Below are 22,145 nucleotides of genomic sequence, written 5' to 3'. Positions count from 1 at the left end.
AAATGTCTATAGTAGGAGGCATTACAATGTCTTACTTAAGAAAATGGGTTTCAGAGTTGGCTCTGGTTCAAACCCTAACTCAGTTGCTCTTAGCTATGTGAACTTGGGGAAGTTAACTAAATCTATCTGAGCTTCAGTTTCTCCATCTATAACGGGCATAATGATAATACAAATAGCAGCTAACATTTTTTTAGTTTTATATCAATAATATGTGATTAGTTACTGTTTGCACCTTATATAATTTAGCTCAGTTAATTCTGATAACAATCCTATGTGAAAGGTGCCATTTTAAGATTTTCAAATAGGGAAACTTAGCTCAGAGAAGCTAAGTTACTTGCATAAGGTCACTCACCTAGGAAATGTTGAAACCAAGATTAAAACTCAGTCTGGATTTTCTGTTTCTGACTGTACAAAACTAGCTTGTGAAGACCAATGATCCCACCAAGAACAACTAAAAAGAAAATGTATTTGTAAAATTTGTTTGAAGGCATTGTAGACCCACCAAGGGACCCAGGACCTTATAGGTTACCATCTTGAAGTCAAGGGAAGCCTAGAGAAGTCGCCTGGTATTCAGTGTGACCCTTTGCCTTAGGGCATTTGTGAGGTGTGGCTGAGAGACTGAGAAGAAAAGCAGAAAGTGGTCTCAGAGAGTTGAGGAGCTGAACAGACCTTTAGTCTTACAGACCTCAAGGACAAAACTTTCGGTTCAGGCCCCAAAAAGGAGAAGGAAGCTAGATAAAGCCTGGAGTCCTAGTTGGGGGAGGAGTGAACCTGCCCCTACTCTTAACTGCCTGCCAAAAGCTGACTTGAATGCTTTCTGGAGGAAAAGAAAAACATTCTCAGCCTCAATAAACAATGCTTGGTACTCAGTCAAAAATCATTAAATATATCAGGCAACCAAACCAAAGTATTCAGAACAGGTATAGGTAGTATAATTATCAGATTGGCTTTTAAAATAACTAAGATTAATATATTCAGGAATTTAAAAGCTATGACAAACCTAGACAGCATATTAAAAACCAGAGCCATCACATTGCCAACAATGGTCTGTGTAGTCAAAAGCTATGATTTTTCCATTAGTCATATGTGGGTGTTAGAGTTGGACCACAGAGAAGGCTGAGTTCCAAAGTGATGCTCTCAAATTGGGATGCTAGAGAAAAGTCTTGAGAGTCCCTTGGACAAGCAGGGAGATCAAACCAGTCAATCTTAAAGGAAATCAACCCTGAACATTCATTGGAAGGACACGCTGAAGCTGAAGCTCCAGTACTTTGGCCACCTGATGCAAATAACTGACTCATTGGTGAAGACCCTGATGCTGAGAAAGACTGAAGGCAGGAGGAGAAGGGGGCAACGGGATGAGATGGTTGGATAGCATCGCCGACTCGATGGACATGAGTTTGAACAAACTCCAGGAGACAGTGAAGGACAGGGAAACCTGGTGTGCTGCAGTCCATGGGGTTGCAAAGAGTCAGACACGACTTAGTGACTGAACAACAATTTAACAAGACAAAGAACTCCAGCAGGGAATTAAAAGCTATAAAAAGGATCAGATGAGTATTTTCAAACTGAAAGCTTAAAACTGAGATTAAGAATTCAGTAGATGAATTTGTCAGCAAAAGAGATACAGATTAAACAAAAAGGATTAAATATTTTTTGAGAAACAAAGGGTAGAGAGTTTCTCAGCAGACCAGCACTTAAGGAAATCCTGAAGTGAGTTCTTTAGGCAGAAGGAAAACAATCCCAAATGGAAGCGCAGAAAGAGTATAGAAAGGATGGAAAGGTTAAACTTGTGGGTATATTTAAATGAATATCTTACAGAGTTTCAATTAAATGGAGAATTTAAAAATATTTACGTATTTTTGTAACACAAAGTTGGGGCAGGAATAAATGATGTTAGTGTTCGGTGGTTCTTTCCTTGTCTGGGTGATATTTAAAGTACTGATTTAATTCCAACATTGAACATTGTAGTCTCTAGGGTAATACTATATAAAAGTAATAACATAATATACATAAATAACAAACTACCATGGGGGAAACAAATAATAAAACGTTTAACCCTAAAGCAGGCAAAAAAAGGAAAAGGGACAGAAGAGGACAGGTTGTTCAGATAGGAAATAGTTCAATGGTAGATTTAAATCCACATAGTTACTTACCTGTTAGATGTAAGTAGATGTATATCGATAAAAAATAAACTCAGATCCGATTTTGTCCTCAGAGACCCAGTTACATACAGCATGTGAGAGTTGTAGATTGACGTTTAGAGAAGTTGAGAGAATCCTCTGGCAGTGCAGTGGTTAGGATTCAGCATTTTCACTGCCATGGCCTAAGTTCGATCCTTGGTCAGGGAACCAAGATCTTGAAAGCTGCGTGGTGAGCCAAAAGAAAAAAAAAAAATTGAAAGTATAGTTGGAAACACAGTATACTGTGCAAACTTAGCTAAACCAGCCCCCGTACTTATGGTATGCTGTGTCTAGCTCCTAATGTGATTGTTAGATTAAAATTCGATGATCTTAAGAGTCTTCAGAAGCACTGCCCTCTGTGTATTAAGTATCCAGTAAATTTAATTATATCTGAAGCACCTTGTTTACAAGCACCTTGTTAACAGAATTTTTCTTTTCTGTTAAAGACATATTTTAATTGAAATATAGTTCACTTATAGTGTTGTGTTAGTGTCAAGTGTACAACAGAGTGAGTCAGTTACACATGTATGTATCCTTTTTCAGATCATTTTCCCGATAAGTTATTGTCAGATATTGAATATAGTCCCCTTGCTATTCAGTAGGTCTTTGTTGTTTGTTTCATATAGAGTAACATGTATTTGTTAATCCCAGATCCCTCGTTTATCTGTCCTCCCCCCCTTTCCCCTACCTTGTTTCTTAAAATAATATTCTTTTTCCATTTAGAGTTGATGTCCCAAAGATAATGTCTCTTGCATCATTATATACCTGACTCATAGGTTGCTTGACTTTTAAGTAGCTTCCATATGTATACAGTTTTTTAAGCTTTATATTTTCATTTAACTCACTGACCATCAACCTGTTTTATCTTTATTTTAAATCTGCTTTGTGGTGCCTCTGCCTAATGATAATATGTGAATTATTTTATGCTGAAGTAATGTACTTTGAGTATTACTTGTAGAGTTGCCAAACTAAATGACACTCTTCCTTTTTCCCCTGTACTTTTATGAAAATGGTCAAATTCTTCAGAATTATTCTCTCATGAATTGTTATCCATAGAATGAATTTGGACTACCTCCCGCATGTCACTTGTCTTCTAGCATGAGGGCTGTTTGAAGAATAGGTGGGGGGTAATTCTTTATCAAATAGTACCATAGAACTAGTTAGAGAATTTTGTCTGGACTTTTTTTTTGTATGACAGCCTGTTGTACATTGGTTAAACATTAATTGGAGACATCTTAAAAGACTTTTGTTCTTTTCTGCCTTTGATGTTTCATTTAGCTTTTTGGAGAGTCATATTGCTTTTTTGTTGGACTGAAGGAAAGGATTTTAAATGATTATATTGACTTAGATCTGAATCATCTAAAATTAGTTTCCCTAGACCAACCAAAACATAGTTGTAATTTTGGACTGAGTTTGGCCTTCTGCCCATAGGCTAGTGGGTACAGTTGTATCTGTGGGATATTTTATATATATATATATATATATGCCTTCCAGAATTGGCTAGATTTAATGAAGGCTTTTCTTTTGGTTTCTTTCTCCTTTAGGACATGTGAATATGAAATTTGCCATAGTTAATTTGGTGGGTAGCAATAAAACCAAATATCTGTGTCCTTTTTTCCTCTGTGTTGAAAATGAGGCTTAATTCTGTAAGTTTTGAAATAATCTTTTTCTTACAAATTTTACCTGATATTAACAAAACTGTGTGAGTGCTTGTAATTTACACAGTAGTTTCTTCATAGCAAGTCATCTGACCTGGACTGTCAAGGAAGTTTGCTACTAGAGATGGAAGGCAGAGCTCGCTGACTTTGGTTACACTGGTGTTTTCATTACTATTCATTTCTCTTTGAACAGGTCATTCCTTTCAACAGCTGTACTCTTTCACTGAGCAATTGTCATGAGTGCCAAGGAGTAGGAAAGTGAAATCCCAGATTAATGATAGCCATGTTGTATTGTTTAATAGGCAGTGAAATCAACTGTGCAGACCATCACTGTTGGAGGCGTGAGCACATCACAGTTTAAGACAATTATTCCTCTGGCAACTGCTCCCAATGTCCAGCAGATTCAAGTGCCTGGAAGCAAGTTTCATTATGTCCGACTTGTTACTGCCACAACAGCCAGTAGCTCAACCCAGCCAGTTAGTCAGAATCCCAGTACAAACACTCAGCCTCTCCAGCAAGGTTGGTAACCGTTTTTTTTAAAAAACAGTAATGAATGTTTTAAACCTTATCATAGGAAGTGATCCTTTTCTTGCTGAAATCCTGATTAAGCAGGCATTTCAGTTGAGAGTTGAATCAGCAGCTGTTGCAGGAGGCAGTGAAATAGAATATATCCCAGTTGTATATAACTATAGTATTTCGTTCTGCTAGAAACTGAGACATAGTGCGCTGTAATACCAGATGATTATTTATCAGTTTGTGGGTAGCCATTTGATTGCTGATTTAAAAACCTACCATTATGCCAGTGGGATTGATTTAAAGGGAACCAAATTATTTATAATCTTTTTTTCTAAGCTGCAAAGCTGTCTAAATTACATAGGGCTTGGGGTCAGTTGAAATGACCAGTAGGCAAGGTATAAATGATTAGTATGTACTTCATCTTTTATGTACTTTGAATGTATAATTGATAATGAAAATCAGTTAAAATGTCATTTTGCTCAATTGTATTTTTCCTGGCAAGTATTCCTGTTAGTAGTCCTACTTCTGTTTGTACTTAATCCTTCAAGCTGCCTGATGTACATACACAAGTTCACACATGTAACCTTTATCCATGTTTATCTACTTGTTAAAAAATGGAAACAGAAAGGATCAGGACAGCTTATATTGAGGGTCTAATTTTTTTCCTGGGAAGATCACTGCATATTCCATCAGTGTCAAATGGCAGGTGAATGATCTGTTGTTTATTGGATGTAGCTAGACGGATTAAAGACCATTTGTTTGCTCCTTCATTTTTATTAAGGGATCAGAGGGTTGGAGCAAAAGAAAGTCTTTTATTATTATAGTGTTCTTAATGAGAGGAAAAATGACATTTGCATGTACTGGTGACTAAGGGAGTCACGTTTATATTCTCATTAGGAAGTGCTGCTCAGTGCTACAGTTTTCTTAAATATCATAACGATATAAAGCAGTCACTAGATACAGTTGGTTATATTTTATGTTTGTGTGTTTATATGTACTCAAATATGCTGAGCTTCCAGTGTGACTTAACGCTGATTGATTCATCATCGAGACTTAAGTCTTTGGTGTGAGCAGAAGAGGAAGCTGAAGATCTAGGGAGAGTAGAGGAGTGGGTTGGGTGTTCCTAATTCTGGTGTGTGTACGGGTTCCTTCTTTCCCCACCGTACCTCTGTCTCTCTGCTTCCCTCTGCTTCTCTGTTCTCTTTGCCTCCTTGCGGTTCCTCACCCCCTCCTGCTTCCCCACAGCTTCCTTTTTTGCTTTCCTTCAGTCTCTCCATCCGCTCCCCGCATCTCCTTCACGTCTATCTATTCCCTCTTCCCCCCTACTTGCATACATATCCCACCCATGCTGTTTCCCTTCTATTCACCCAGTTTTCCTCTCTTTGTCTTTCTCTCCTATCCCATGGAAGATCTGGGTGTATGTAAAAGATATTTTTTTCGTAGGACTAGCAAATTAATACGGGTATTTTCGTTAGAGATATACGAAATAGTCACTCTAGTTCATGAAACATGCTTAAATCTTTCTAAAGGTTTAATTCCTTTAAAAGCCAAAGGGAACTGGCTTATCTTGTCCATTTTCCCATCAAAGCCATATAGACACCAGTAGTCAAAGGTTCTGCCATGTTAATTGCTGGCTGGATGGCAGATAGCACAATAGAAGGACCCAGAAGATTGCTTGGTTAATTAACCTCTTTAGAATATAATCTACAGTCTTGGTGAGGGAGGAAATCAATTTAAGAAACTAAAAGCCGTCGAAGCAGGTATGGTTTCTGAAGTTTTGAAGGAGACTGTTCTAAAAGGATTGTTCAGAATTCCTATTGAAGACCAAAACATTAAAGATTATGCCAGCTTCTGTGAAAGCTGCAGTAGGGATAATGTGGGACCATGCTCAAAAGTTGAGGAGGAGAAATCTAGACTGTCGCCTAAGACATGTAACATCAATATGACCACACCCCGCCATGAATATTTTATCATGTTCTATTTTTCTGGCCACTGTGTTTTCTGTTTTCTCCATTCGCCAGATTTCAGTTAAAACCCAGCATGCAGATGCCAAGCTAATGTAATCCTAGAGATCCCAAGTTTTCTAGCTCTGTGTGTGTACATGTGTGCGTGCTAGTGTGTGCAGGCATGTGTGTGTGCACACGTGGGGACATTTCCGCTGTCCTAATCCAAATGAGATCCACTCAAGTCTCCCGTGGGAGGTGAATAAGGGCAAGAGGCACAGTCCTTCCCTGTCATCTCACAGCTCACCAGGAAAGTCCCTGCGTTTCTGTGCACTTGCCTCCAAATCACTGCTGGCACACTCATGGAACAGTGACCAGCGTCGCCTTTTCAAGGAACAGGTGGTATAGAGAGCCCCCTCTTCAGTGTCCCAGGCGTGAATTCAGGCTTTTAATTTTTTAATTCATCTTTTAATTCTTCATAGTATCGCTGAGACCAGTCTAACCTGTATTAAAATCAAATCAGAATAGGAAACAGTTTCAACTCGGGTGTCAGACATCACTGCTCCTGTAATTCTTGTTCATACACTTTCTTCATATAGCAACTTGATCGAGATGCAGTGCAGATCTACCATAGGATTGACCCTTATGTCAAACACAGGACAGTTCAGTGATGTTTAGTATATTGAGAGACAGCGCAGCCCCCGCACTGACCATGCACTCTTTCTGGAGGTCTCTCCCTTTTCCACCTCCCGCCTCCTCCCTAGTTTGTTACCTTGCTGCGGAGGCCTGCGCCCTTTCAGATCAGAGTACTCTCTCTGTCTCATGTTCTTCCAGGGCTCTCAACTTTTTGTCTTCAGCCATCAAGCCTCCCATCCCAAACAAAAGTAAAAAAAAGACAAAAACAAAGAAAACCCTCTTAGCATTGTTAACAGCCTTTCTGTGCAAGGAAGTCTGTTTTTTACTGTTCAGAACAGTTTGTCTCAGTGTCCACAGCAGCTTATTATCTCAGCCTCTCTCTCATCGCAGGCTCTAGGCCTTTGGTGTAAATGAGACCTGGAGGGTGCCCTCTCTGTCTTCTCAGATCCCTCCTGGAGACTGTGGGAGTGGCAGCAGGCTTGACTGGAACTTGTGCGCCTTTTGATCCAAACATGCAGGTCTAGTGTGGCCTGCCTCCTGCATTTCATCGTCTCACGCCATTTCTCCACGTCGGCTTTCATCTTCCCTTCCGATCAGCGCATCCTTGAATGTTTCGCGCTAATGGCCACCATTTTCCCTTTCACTTGAGGGTTCCAGGATGGCTGACTCTTCTTCCCTGTGCTTACGTCTCTCTCCCTCCTTTCCCTGCCACCCTGACTTCTCAGCTTTTCCCTCCTTTCCATTCCCAGTGCCGTCACCCAGGCCAGGCTCTCGGGCTCTGTACTCTCCTAACTTCCTCTGCTCCTCTCAGCTCTGTTGGGTTTTACATGCTGCTGCCACGAACAGCTTCCCTTGGTGCACTTCCAGTAATGTTTCTTTACGTCACGATGCTCAGAGACTTCTGATTGCCTACTGAATTAAAAATACAGATGAAGTATATAGATCTGTGCCCTGACATTCAAAACCTTCAACAAAACAGCCAGAGTCAGCCTTCTTTTTTTTTTCTTTGCCAGCACTAGCCTACTTTTAGGAGAAGGAAATGGCAACCCACTCCAGTGTTCTTGCCCTGAGAATCCCAGGGACGGGGGGAGCCTGGTGGGTTGCCATCTCTGGGGTCGCACAGAGTCGGACACGACTGAAGCGACTTAGCAGCAGCAGCAGCAGCAGCCTACTTTTAATCCCTAGTCCCAGCCAGACTTGTCTGTTTCCAAGCATTTTGTGAAGAGAAGCTTCAAATGCGAAGTTTTCCAGAGTCAGGCCCCCCACTTGTCAGGCTCTGCCACTGTGGCGACCTCCCTCCTCCAGTGTGCATGCTCGCCCTGCAGCCTGGCTGTTGGTTCTGACCCATCTCAGGCTCCGTCTTCCAGTCTCTGTGCTCGCCCTGCAGCCTGGCTGTTGGTCAGGACCCATCTCAGGCTTTGTCCTCCAGGACCCATCTCAGGCTCTGTCCTCCAGTCTGCGTGCCTGCTCTGCAGCCTGGCCGTCGGTCAGGACCTATCTTAGGCTCCGTCTTCCAGTCTGCGTGCTCGCCCTTGAGTCTGGCCGTCGGTCAGGACCCATCTCAGGCTCCGTCCTCCAGTCTGCGTGCCCTCTCTGCAGCCTGGCCGTCGGTCAGGACCTATCTTAGGCTCCGTCTTCCAGTCTGCGTGCCCGCCCTGCAGCCTGGCCGTCGATCAGGACCCATCTCAGGCTCCGTCTTCCAGTCTCTGTGCCCGCCCTGCAGCCTGGCTGTTGGTCAGGACCCATCTTAGGCTTTGTCCTCCAGGACCCATCTCAGGCTCTGACCTCCAGGCTGCGTGCCTGCCCTGCAGCCTGGCCGTCGGTCAGGACCCATCTCAGGCTCCGTCCTCCAGTCTGCATGCCTGCCCTGCAGCCTGGCCATTGGTCAGGACCCGTCTCAGGCTCTGTCCTCCATAGGATGCAGCTTCTCCCGTTCCCATCCCCCGCCAGGCAGATGTATGTTCCGTCTCCTCTGGACTCCCACAGTGCTATCTCTTTTTTTAAAATTAATTTTTATTTTGAGTACTTGTCTAATCTGCTCTGCTTGAATGTAATAATCTCTCTGAGCAAGTGTCTTGCACTGTAGTTTCCCTGGAACACTGTCAACAATGACATTTGTGTAGCAGTAAGGGTTGTAACAACACCAGTAACAATAATGGCTACTAACATGTATTGAGCACTTGCTGTTTGTTGAGCATTGTTCTAATAAATTTTCATAAATTAACATATTTAATCCTCTTACCCCGTAAGGGAGATACTATGCCTACACTGCAGGCGAGGAAAGAGAACTTAAGTAGTGAGAAAGCAGCAGGATTGGGGTTTGAACCCCCCAGTCTTAACTTATGACTTAGGAGACTATGTTCATTTTTTTTTTAATTTATTTTTTTATTGAAGTGTAGTTGAATTAAGGGGACGATATTATTAACCTTCCTGCTATGCTGCCTTTTCGTAATACTCTGCAAATAATGAATTGTACAAGAATGATATTTTCTCTGGCTTGAAGATAAACACAGAGGTAGAAATAGATAGAACAGCATGGTAATCCACGCTCCTGAATGGCAGTTTTTAATTTATGCATCATTTCATCTGACTGGATTTAGCAGTGAATCTACATAGCCTCCAAATACAGGTTGAAATATTTTCAGGAGAATATCTTAAACGACAGACAATCCCTCATAAAGCAGGCAGACTAGAGCTACCTTAGATAAAGGTTCCCCGGTACATGGGTTAAAGAATTTTGAAAATAACTCTCTTGGTTAAAGATTATTCCAAATAGGAAACCAGTGGAATTATTTAAGCTTTTTCATGAGGATATTCTGAAGGAACTAAGTATCTTAAATGTTTTAAACAACTATTTTCTGTAAATAAACTGTCTTTTTCCTCCCTCCTTTTTTACAAAGCTAAACCAGTCGTTGTTAACACCACCCCAGTGCGGATGTCCGTCCCACTTGTCTCAGCGCAGACAGTCAAACAAGTGAGTGTCACGCCGCTTCTCTCAGTCTCTCCCAAACAGAAGTTTACCTCTAGAATGGAAAGTTAAGAAAAGATTTATTTATGTATTTTTATTAAAGCAGAGTTGATATACAATATTATATGTTACAGGTGTACAGTATAGTGACTCATAGTTTGTAACAGTATACTCCATTTCTAGTTACTATAAAATGTTGGGTATACTCCCTGTGTTGTACAGTTCCCTATATTGTACAACACAGCTTATTTCTGTATAATGGTTTGGACCTTTTAATCCCCTAAGTCTAAGAGATTTCAACTGAATTGAGAAGCTATGAAATTTATTTTTGTGGTCCCTGATACACTGCCTTTCTTTGTAGGTTGTTCCAAAACCGATCAATCCAACTTCTCAGATAGTCACCACCAGCCAGCCACAGCAGCGGCTCATCATGCCTGCCACCCCACTGCCACAAATCCAGCCAAACCTCACGAACCTGCCACCAGGCACTGTGCTGGCGCCAGCCCCAGGAACAGGGAATGTGGGCTACGCAGTGCTTCCTGCTCAGTATGTGACTCAGGTATGGGCAGAAAATCCAGTCACTGCATTTCAAAAAGCTTATGTGTGTGTGTGTGTGTGTGTGTGTGTGTGTGTGTGCTCAGTTGACTGTTGGCTACCCCATGGACTGTAGCCCTCCGGGCTTCGCTGTCCATGGGATTCTCCAGGTGAGAATACTGGAGTGGGTTGTCATTTCCTACTCCAGGGGATCTTCTCGACCCAGGGATTGAACCCACATCTCCTGCATTGGCAGGCAGGTTCTTTACCCCTGCGCCACCTGGGAAGTCTCCTTGGAAAGGTTAATCAGGTCTAAGATGTCTAGCATTGTCACATTCTAAAACTACTCAAAAACATGTAACTCAGTGTTAAGACTCTTTGTAAAACCTTGACATGTTAATAAAAACTTTCAAGTTTATTTTTATATATCTTTAGCATTTAGATATGTACAATGCAAGTCAGGTATACAAGTCAGACAGTTTGGAGCTGAGAACAGTTTGGTGGGAGGGCGAGATCATGTAGATAGAAGGGAAAGTAGTTTGAGTCAAGATGAGCCGTCCCAGTGAGTTTAGAAAGGGCTGTGACTGTAATGAAGAAGGTGCCACTGACTTGTTCTTAGAAAATAGACTGTGAGATGTGTTTCCAGGTGATGTATCTGGTAGCGGTCTGTCTAGACCTGGTCATCTTTAGATGACAGCTGTAGATGGCATCTGGTTATCTTTGGCATCAGAGCCACATTGTCTAGTTGGCTGGCTTTCATTAGGAGTGCTGCTTTCTAGGAAGCAGATAGAAGTTTTCCTTTTCATGTAAGAATCAATCCCTGGTATCTCAGATGGTAAAGAATCTGCCTGCAATTGAGGAGACTCAGGTTCTATCCCTGGGTTAGGAAGATCCTCTGGAGAAGTGGGTGGTCCAGTATTCTTGCCTGGAGAATTCCATGGCTGGAGGAACCTGGTGGGCTACAGTCCATAGGGTCGCAAAGAGTCAGACATAACAGAGCAGTTAACACTTCCACTTTTCTAAGCTGTTGTTCAGTTTTGATGTATTCCGATTATAAGAGAGAGAGGCAAATTTTTCTCTGTACTTTAAAGAAATGAACTTTAGAGTATAATATCTGGCCACTGGTTGAAAAAATTAGTGTTCAGTATTTTTATCATTATATCTCTTTTCTTATATTTAGAATCAGTATGAAATAGAAACTTAATTATTATGCATATCACTTCTCATTCTCTATAACTTGTGATAAATGACCCCAGTTTATTTGCAAGTAGATGCATTGCATTTTTCTTGCTGATACAAGTTACTATAGTATTTTCAGGACATTCATCAAGAATTTTCTAATTTTGCTACAATTATTCCTCTGTGAAAGAATTTCTTCCGTTTGTGCCCTGTAGTAGTTTAAAATGTTCACATTGTTTTTTACCTCTGGTATTAGTTTTGGGTCTTTAGAAGAGTTCCATGAGGTAGTAAGTATTTTTGTATGAAATTTTCCATTCTGTTATTCCTATTTTAAGAGGTGATTTTATGCTTCTTCCCCATCATTATATTTAGGAATATTGTCCATTTTTGTAAACAGGGTCTGAAATTACCTTTCTTTATATGTAGCTACAGCAGTCTTCCTATGTGTCTATAGCAAGCAACTCTAACTTCACCGGAACACCTGGTATCCAGACCCAGGCAAGGCTTCCGTTCAATGGGTGAGTGAGTTATTTGAATATGTTTTAAGTTGTTGCATCAGGTTAAATGCAGCATCAAATATCCATACATATTTCAAAATACATGTATGTGATTTTTCTCCCCTCAAAGCCATGTGAGCATGTCCCTGCAGTACTTTTAATTTTGTAATACTTTAAACAGAAAAGTTGCAGGAATAGTCAGAGAACTCCCAAATTATCTTTTACTCCCATTCACCAATTCAGCCGCAGGTGTTTTGTTATTTTCTTTCTGTCTGTTTTCTCTCTTTCTCTATCTCCTCCTGAATATGTCTTAAAAATTATATTACCTAGTTTTTAAATTATTGTTTAGAGCCTTGCTTTGGCAGGTTTTTTAAAAAATCCATTAATTGCTGTCTTTATAATGCTGGTTGAGAAGCTTTAGTTAGTTACATGGGACCAATCTTCCCCTTCTCTCCCCTCCTGAATTCCAACCTCACACACCCTTTTCTACTTAGTACATTTTATAATTGAATCTCAAAAGAGTTGAGGAGACTTCAACTTTAGTTCTCTTAGAGGAGAGAGTACTTTTTGTGGATTGTTCTTTAGAAACTGCTGATAACTTCCTTTTCTCTGTTTTAGTCCATATCTTGGTTTTATCTTTCTTTTCACATTACAACTTGCTTTTTGAATTTAATGTATATGCAACAACATAGCAGATTTTTATTAGAGGTGGATATATTTGTTAACCTTTATTTTAGGAGGAATTTACAGGTTAGACACTTTTCTAATTTTACATAGTTACCTTCGATTGATTAAAATGTGTATTTTTGTGTGTGTCTCTATAGCATAATCCCATCAGAGTCTGCCAGTCGGCCCAGAAAGCCCTGTAATTGTACAAAATCGCTGTGTTTGAAATTGTAAGTCTTTCTGCAACTGTTTCTTCATTTGATATAACTGAAAATGCTTTAAAAAATAAATGGAGCTAACAAAATTCTTAGCAGACCGATTTCGTAAGTCCTAAGTAAACAGACAAGTGCATGCTGGAGCACATATGGTAGTGCACAGACATTCTCAGTTGGGAAGAAAGAAGCAGTTTTAGGGTCTCTGCCACAGGGGAGGCACAGCAGCATGAGACAGACCTGGTCTCTGTCCTTACTAAGAAGTCTGAACTTATTTAGGTCTCCTAAGTGAGATGGTACTCTTGAGTAGTCTTTTAAATTGCTGATTAATTTGCTTGTTAGTACTGAACTAAGAGGTTTGACACGAAACAGTTATATGAAAAGCAATGGTCTTATGAGGGTTTAGAATCCAGAGAAACATGACAATAGTTTAAGTGAGCAGGTTCCCATGTTTTTCCTTTTTGTGACTTTGAAATAACTTACTTTGAGTGCATAAGGTCACATAGCTCTTCTATTGACAGCGGTTACTACTGGACCTAAGTTTATAAACCAAAATTCTAGAGGTTGGGGGCTTTACCTTTGAGCCCTGTCTTGTAGTTGACAATCAGTGTATGTTGTCAACTCTGTAAGTAAGTGGCTCAGAGTGCATTTCTAAAGTGCTTTACTGCATGTATAATGCTATTAAATAAGATAATTTCTAGCTTCGTGTTTCTTTAAACAATGACTTTTTTGTGTGACTTACACTGATTTTTACATTCCAGATATTGTGATTGCTTTGCAAATGGTGAATTTTGCAACAACTGCAATTGCACTAATTGTTATAATAACTTGGAACACGAAAATGAAAGGCAAAAAGCAATAAAGGTGATTATTTTTTATTTCTTTTATCTGACAAGTTTCTTGCTTCACCTGTTTTTTGTTGAGCTCAAGTATTTTACAAAGAAAGTTAATTCCCTTTGCAGAGTTGAAGTTTAATCTACTGTGATTTAACATGGCTTGATATTTGATCTGTTTTGATAGGCATGCCTTGACAGAAATCCAGAAGCTTTTAAGCCTAAGATAGGGAAAGGGAAGGAGGGAGAATCTGATCGACGTCACAGCAAAGGATGTAATTGCAAACGATCAGGATGTCTTAAGAACTACTGTGAATGCTATGAGGTGAGATGGCTTGGGAAAAATGATCTAACCATCTTTTGAAAATAACTTGAGAAAGGGCATACAAAGAAATTTATTGTGGGACTTAACCTGGTGATCCAGTGGTTAAGACTGCATGCTTCCACTGCAGGGGACACAGGTTCAATCCCTGGTTGGGGAACTAGGATCCCTCATGCCTCACAGCACAGCCAAAAAAAAAAAAATGTTGGGAAATTACTTTGCTTTTGCAGTTTCAAAATACTGCAGTTGGAAAAGTCAGCCTTAATTTGAGGAAGACCTGCCTTCTGGCTTCCCAAGCAGGACTTCGGAGGAACAATATCTTCATTTTGTCATTACAGTTTGGGGTCTCATTGGCAGCTTTATCAGCTCATAACTTCTTGTACCATAGTACCAGTTTATGGATTTTCAATAAAAATAACATCAAAGTGGATGAAAAGTCTGTAGTAGTGGTTCTTCACTGAGGGGTATTACTACACAGTTTCTCCCCCAGAAATTTTTTGGAAAAATATGTGGATAACAAAATAGCCTGCATTCCAGGGTGCAGTCCTGAGAGTGTAGCCTTATCCTGCCCCAAATGCCACTAGTGCTCTGTTGAAGAACTTTGTAAAAAACCAAATTGTGTTAGGAGGTTTGCCTTGTGAGCATAAAAGTAGGTAAGGAGGAATATGTAGTTGCTGGATAAGGTTACGGAACTACTGAAGGGTTTGGGGTATCCAGAGGGGAAAGTAGGGTGGGAGAGGTATTCATAATAAAAATAGTATCTGTGAAATCCCTTTAATGTGATACTGTGTGTGTGTGTTTGCATAAGTGGGAGGTCACCAACGTGTTCATGGTGATTTGATTGAGGTGGCTGGATTATGGATGACCTTTATTTTTTAGTATTGTAATGTATCATATTTTTTAGAACGAATATATGGTATTCATACCAGGAGGAAAACCTATATAGTGAGAAAATTGGTATGGAAAGCCTCAACCATAGTGTAGCCACTCTCAGAATGGCCGACAATACTGGACCTGTCTACATGCAGAGCTGGCCCATTGGGTGTTGCTAGCAAGAGATGTTTCCATTTTATCTTCTGTCAGTTGACCAGCTAACTCTGTAATAATGTGTTGATCACGGAATCTACTGTAGTGATGCCCTGTGGGTTTTGTTTTGTCTCTGTTTTTATTGGCGTTGAGTTGCTTTACAACGTTGTGCTCATTTCTGCAGTACAGCCAAGTGGAATGAGCTGTAATACGCACACATGTATCCCCCCCTGTCACCACGGAGCACTGAGTAGAGTTCCCTGTGCTGGATCGTTGGTTCTCCTTCTCTTTTGGTTTTGATTTGGAAGCTTTTCTTTTGTAAATCTTTTAGGCAAAAATAATGTGTTCCTCAATATGCAAGTGCATTGGCTGTAAGAATTTTGAAGAAAGCCCAGAAAGAAAGACGCTGATGCACTTGGCAGATGCAGCTGAAGTCAGGGTGCAGCAGCAGACGGCAGCGAAGACCAAGTTATCCTCCCAGATTTCGGACTTGCTGACCAGGCCAACACCAGCTTTGAATAGCGGAGGAGGAAAGTAAGTTGACATTTTAATACCTTTCTATAGTCTGATGTATTCATTTCTGATAAAGTTTCTCTTGTGGGGCAGAATTGGGCTCCTATTTTTGGTTGTTGCAAACCTGACTTTTCTGCTTTCTACCATTAATTACTTGTGAAGGAATATAAAAGTAACAGAAAAATCACTGTCATATATAGTTGTAAAATGCACAGTACTGTTTTAGGTCACTAGGCTTATTAATTGGATTTCTTCCTACTAAGATGAGGTAATTATGTAATTTGACAAACCCTGAAGAAAAACAAAATTTTTGTATCTCTTACTGGTTGTGTTGTTATTCATCTTTATTCCCATTCTTACCTTCTCTTGCCTTTCCCGTGCCCCCCTGGCACTTTGCCCACCTCACTGGAGCCGCTCACATACTGTATTATTGAAGCTCCTCCTTTTCTTAGACTGCCGAGCTCTGGAGCAGGAAAGCTGGGGCCCTACACTCAGGCCAGTCGGAGTTTTACAGTTACCGGTGCGCTCGTGGTTTGTGACTGTGACAGGCACTTCATCTCCCTGAGCCTCACCTCAGTCTTCTTTTCTTCACCGTCACCCTTTTCATGTGGCTGTGAGGAGCCAAGGAGAGTTTGGCAGGCCCAATGCAACAGTCTGCTGATTTGAATTTGTATTTGAGTCTGTAAGAGGTTAACTTGAATTATCAAATGGAATGAGCCTTGCAAATGGAATTTTATTTAAAATGCCTAAGTTGAAATAAGATCCAGTTTTTAAAACTTATAAAAGTAAGGCTTTTGTACAATATATTTTGGATATTAATTCTAGAGAACTCTTAATGCTGCTGCTAAGTCGCTTCAGTTGTGTCTGACTCTGTGCAACCCCATAGACGGCAGCCCATCAGGCTCCCCCGTCCCTGGGATTCTCCAGGCAAGAACACTGAGTGGGTTGCCATTTCCTTCTCCAATGCATGAAAGTGAAAAGTGAAGTCGCTCAGTTGTGTCCGACTCTTCGCGACCCCATGGACTGCAGCCCACCAGGCTCCTCCATCCATGGGATTTTCCAGGCAAGAGTACTGGAGTCGGGTGCCATCGCCTTCTCCGAGAGAACTCTTATAACTGGCATATAATCAGCAAGAGGTTCTTGGACTGACTGAAGTAGAAATGGCAGACACCTTCATGAGAGGTGCCACAGGGGGTCCTTTCTGATCCCAGTATACCTTTAGCTGATTAAATCTAATCTCGCCTGTTAGTCACTCAGTCGTGTCCAACTCTGCTTACTCCATGGGCAGCAGGCCACCAGGCTCCTCTGTCCATGGGATTCTCCGGGCAAGAATACTAGAGTGGGTAGCCTTTCCCTTCTCCAGGGGATCTTCCAACCCAGGATTGAACTGGTCTCCTGCATTGCAGGCAGATCCTTTACCACTGAGCCACCAGGGAAGCCCAATCTAATATCGATGGGGAGATTAAAGATAATGCTATGCTAAAACATTTACAGGTAATTTTTAAACTCTGAAAAATGTTTGTTATTATGAAGTGTGAAAGAACACAAAATTATACACTGTAATCAAAACTTAAGTACAGAGACTTCCCCAGTGTGGTTATGACTTCATGCTTCCATTATAGGGGGCAAGAGTTCAATCCCTGGTCAGGGAACAGAGATCCCACATGCCACGTAGCACAGCCAAAAGAAAAAAAACACTAAGTCTAAGAAAAACTGTATTAAAAATCCCTACTAGCATGTTAATAGGCTTTTGTCTTTGAGTGGCGAAAATTTGAATTTTTTTCTTTCCATTTACTCTCCTATAGTTTCCAAATACTATATAATGAATGCTACTATTATACATGATTACTTAATTATACAATATTATTATAATATTAACTTTAGTATTTGAAGATTATATTTTCTAATTTAAAATTAGAAGTTTTAGTATTTTAATTCTATTAAAAAAATTTCCATGCAAGTGTATAGCAGCCGAAATCCTGTACCCTGTCTTATCATAGTGGGCCTTCATTTCTGACTTCATTCATTTGGTGGTCCCTTTGATCAGTGACTGCTCACTTACAGGTTGTTTAGTGGTTAGAGCAGGTTACCTGATTTTTGTCTCTTAGGCTTTAAGACTTGGTTCCATATAGCTAGCCTCAGGATGGATTCCTGAGTTAATACTCAATAGTTTAGGTCTTTATGACTGAAATTTCCTGTACAGAACAGCATCTGTGTCCCCATTGTTTTGTTTTTGTTATGGAATAATGGTAAATTTTGGTGTGGTTTTTTTTACAAAAACATTATAAGGGACTATAGGAAAGAGCTTTATTTTCTGTGTTGTCCAGGAGATGACAGTGCTTTCAGTTTCCAACGTGACACATTTCATTCATTGAGCAGATATTCATGGAGTGTCTTTGTATGTCAGGCACTGCTCTCAGAAGTGCAGAAACAAGAGTAAGTAAAACAAAAACTGCACTCAGAGCTTACATTCCTGAATCAGGAGGACTTTTGTTATAGCAGTAGCCCGTCAACATGTAGAATTACATCACTCAGTTAACCAGGTAATCTTGTCTAGGTCAATGTATTTTACATCAACTGTTATATTTTTAAAATATGACATTCTTTGGGATGTGCTTGTGTTCATGGCACAAACTGTGATGTTCACTGTGCCAGCTGAATCATGAAAGTGTAGACGGAGTTGTCCAGGTGAATGTCAGCCACTTCTGCCGATATTCAACACCACCATCATCTCTCTCTTTCTCAAAAATCATTGCAGGTTGCCATTTACGTTTGTCACTAAGGAAGTAGCTGAAGCCACGTGTAACTGCCTTCTTGCCCAGGCGGAGCAGGCAGACAAGAAGGGAAAATCAAAGGCAGCTGCTGAACGGATGATACTTGAGGAATTTGGGCGATGCTTAATGAGTGTCATCAACTCTGCAGGAAAAGCAAAAAGTGACCCTTGTGCCATGAATTGCTAACTCGTGCACAAAAAAACTGCTAAATGGAACTGTACAGAAAATTGAAGGTTCAGGGACACTTGATTTTTCTGGAAATAGCTTGATAATTATTGTATTGTTAATTCAGTCCTTGAGACCTGAAATTATATTGATGGAGAAGAAATTTTAAATAAGGAAATTAGTACATTTTAAATCTTAGTTAAATCTGCTTATGCCCCTTCTAAATTGAATTTTTCTTCATTGTATTATATGTTTTTAATTTGCTTGGGTTTCTTAAGAACTAGATGTTCTATCCTTCTGATTCTATTGACAAAGAACATTTATAAATTACTATTATATAATTTATAATGTATGGCGTTGTATGACTTTATTCCAGTACAAAAAGCCAAAGTAGTACTGGTATTACCCAGTCATTCTTTGGTACTAGCAGATAGAATGTCTGTATAAACAAATTCTCACAAAACATATTCAAATGACATTTTGTGTTTAGAAAAGGATTATCTTTTTAAGAAAAATCAACTTTTTAGGGTGAATCCTGGAATAATATCCTGTTGTCAACTTTGGGAATTGTCAGAAGGGGAAATCATTTGTAGGTACACTTCTAAAATAAAAGAGTTATTTTGCTTTTTTAAAAAACATAAAAGTGTTAAGGGACAGAAAATAATTCTCAAAAGATGGACAATTTGTTTCTACAATAAGGAGTGACTAAGAAAGGTTCTGAGATATTTCCATTTTCTTTCAGAGAGGTGGTATGTATTTGAAATAATAAATTGCCAGTGATTAAGGGGTACTATTAAAATGAATGGTGCATATAGAAGTAAACATATTATTATTATGTAGTGATAAAGTAGAACCTTACATAATTATCAGGTATGAAATTTGGCTTGGATGGAGAAATAAAGGTTATTGAAGCTCTAAGAGATGAATTTAGAGGAGGATTTTTCATCTATCCATACAGTTCTCTTTATAGACTTTTGAACTATGAGGTTTCAAACCAATGTATGGCTCTTACTTGATTTACTGAAAGGGGCCTCCTAACAAAGCTTTCAGAATTATAGTGGGGTTTCTTTTTATAAGGGAAGCTTAATATGGCATTATTTTTAGCCAGTGATTTGGTAAGCCTACAGTATGAATGTTTTCATATAATTACTAAAATAACATGAATCATTTTCAGTAATTCAGAATTCAAAAGCTTTATGAATTTAACAGCCTGTTATAATAGGACTCTCGATTTTATGATGAGAAAACATGTTGGAGTTCAGGCATTTTGTTAGGTACCTTAATCCTCAGTAATTAGTAGAATATGATTATTACATTTCCTACAAGGAATCTATAGTTGTATGTATTAAGTGTGTATATATGTTCATATGAACATGCAAGATATAGGCAATAGAAATTAAGCAATCCAAAAGAAGATTCCGTTATTAAGTATCTTCCTTTTGAAATCTGGATTTATAAAGTCATAGTGCAGTAACTTTAAATGTAGATAGTGCCGACATTCTTAGCACCTCACTCTAGTATGTTTAATTAAAATTTGTATAAATGTAAATTAGTGTAAGAGGATAAAGTAATATCTAATCAAGTTATTTTTCAAAAGATTACAATACCTTTTTGGTCTACACCTAAACTATGTTCATTTTGTACATATTCTGTGTTTAATTCTAATTGCACCTTTGTGATGTGTATTTATATACAGTGTGCATAATATGTTTGTGAAATTTGGATTACAATTGTAGATTATGTATGATGGCATTGCTTGAGAATGTTTTGCTTGTAAAAATTTGAAGGTGCAATCAAATGCTACTAGTTTTTCTGATTTTCAAGAAGCTATCTAAAGTATTAAGCCTTTTCCTTCCTGTGTAGTACTTACTAAACAACTTTTTGTATTTAGGCATTTGCATCAAATTGCTGAACAAGATTAATATCCACATTAATTCAACAATTTTAAAAGACTATTTGGGGAGGGTTGGGTATATAATTTTTTAGCTCTATTTACATCCCAAAGTAGAAAGATAAAATTTATATTTACTAGAGCTATTCAAAGAATACACTTTTCTATATTGTAAAAACAGGAACAGCAAAGTAAATCATACAGAAAATAAACATTTATACTATTCTGTAAAAAAAAGGTTTTGCATTTTTTTCTTTAATAGTACCACTTTTAACTACTGAGCATGCAAGAAACCTTTAAAAATACCTGATATTAAATAAACTTGACATTACTTCTGAAGGCACACAACGGAAAAATAAATCTATCATTTTGCCCAGTTATCATGAACATAAATTGCTGTGAAATGAGAATATCTTATTTCCACTATTCTTTTAAAGAGAAACTCAATCTACTCTCTTTCCTCTTCATGTTTGATGTTCTTATGGAGAGCACCTTTCTTAATATTCTTTTCTCAAGAACTGTAGGTCTTACCTCTGGACTGTATGGGAAAAGAGAAACTTAATGTTGCAGGTAATAAAAGAAGCAGAGCAGTGACATTGGGGGATAGACAACTGCTTTAGCCTCCCCATTTTCTGATATGGACAACTGACATTTTCTCAGTCTTATGTAAATAAAAATACCTTTAGAAAAGTTTTCTATTTTTATTGTTTGATAACACAAATAACTAAGATGATGAATACTTGTTATGTAAATGCAGCTTCAAACCAGGACCTCCCACCCTGTGACCATACTGCATCCTTAAGTATTAATATTTTATATAGGGATTCTGGAACAGTAGCTCAAAGCAGAGGGAAGCCAATCAGCTAAGAAGCCTTTATCACTGTACTTACTTTTCATTATGTTAATACTTAGGATGTTTTTTTTCTTATTAGGGCTTCTTTAATGCACATTTTTTCCCTTATCTATAGACCAAATGTGAACTTTTTTAATCCAAATGATTTTTATAAAATACTAAGTTTTAAAGGCTTTAATTAAAACTTTATTTTGCATTTAAGGCATTTTTAGTTTATTCAAAAACAAAAAGTATATTCAGGGTAATGTTTATTATAAGGCCACAAACTTTAATGTAACTGTAATTTAGTCAAACAGTGACAGATTTTATTTTCTTGGGCTTCAAAATCATTGTGGACAGTGACTGCAGCCATGAATTTAAAAGACGCTTGCTCCTCGGAAGAAAAGCTATGACAAACCTAGATAGCGCATTTGAAAGCAGAGACATCACTTTGCCGACAAAGGTCTGTACAGTCAAAGCTATGGCTTTTCCAGTAGTCATGTACAGATGTGAGAGTTGGACCATAAAGAAGGCTGAGTGCCGAAAAATTGATACTTTCGAACTGTGGTGCTGGAGAAAACTCTTGAGAGTCCTTTGGACAGCAAGGAGATCAAACCAGTCAATCCCAAAGGAAATCAACCCTGAATACTCATTGGAAGGACTGAAGTTGAAGCTCCAGTACTTTGGCCCCCTGGTGCAAAGAGTCGACTCATTAGAAAAGACCTTGTTGCTGGGAAAGATAAAAGGCAGGAGAGGGGCTGACAGAGGACAAGATGGTTGGATGGCATCACCGACTCAAT

The 22,145-nt window shown here is 39.1% G+C and overlaps 1 protein-coding gene across 16 annotated transcripts in view; it reads left to right on the top strand.

The window, feature by feature from the left end:
- The window catches only part of LIN54 (lin-54 DREAM MuvB core complex component), a 63,661-nt gene extending 42,911 nt beyond the window's left edge, over nucleotides 1-20,750 (top strand). For 13 of the 16 annotated variants that reach the window (XM_069594522.1, XM_069594530.1, XM_069594525.1 and 10 more), the window contains 9 exons: nucleotides 4,141-4,357; nucleotides 9,834-9,907; nucleotides 10,263-10,460; nucleotides 12,041-12,132; nucleotides 12,936-13,007; nucleotides 13,751-13,853; nucleotides 14,010-14,147; nucleotides 15,502-15,704; nucleotides 18,442-20,750. In XM_069594522.1, coding sequence (XP_069450623.1) covers nucleotides 4,141-4,357; nucleotides 9,834-9,907; nucleotides 10,263-10,460; nucleotides 12,041-12,132; nucleotides 12,936-13,007; nucleotides 13,751-13,853; nucleotides 14,010-14,147; nucleotides 15,502-15,704; nucleotides 18,442-18,643 — 1,299 coding nt within the window. In that variant the 3' untranslated portion in view covers nucleotides 18,644-20,750. The remainder of the gene's footprint in view (nucleotides 1-4,140; nucleotides 4,358-9,833; nucleotides 9,908-10,262; nucleotides 10,461-12,040; nucleotides 12,133-12,935; nucleotides 13,008-13,750; nucleotides 13,854-14,009; nucleotides 14,148-15,501; nucleotides 15,705-18,441) is intronic. The other 3 variants (XM_069594533.1, XM_069594531.1, XM_069594532.1) reach the window with 1 other exon arrangement.
- Nucleotides 20,751-22,145: the final 1,395 nt, after the last annotated feature.

Source organism: Ovis canadensis, chromosome 6 (genome assembly GCF_042477335.2).
Source record: "Ovis canadensis isolate MfBH-ARS-UI-01 breed Bighorn chromosome 6, ARS-UI_OviCan_v2, whole genome shotgun sequence".
Lineage (NCBI taxonomy): Eukaryota > Metazoa > Chordata > Mammalia > Artiodactyla > Bovidae > Ovis > Ovis canadensis.
This window is presented reverse-complemented; position numbering and strand designations above follow the sequence as displayed.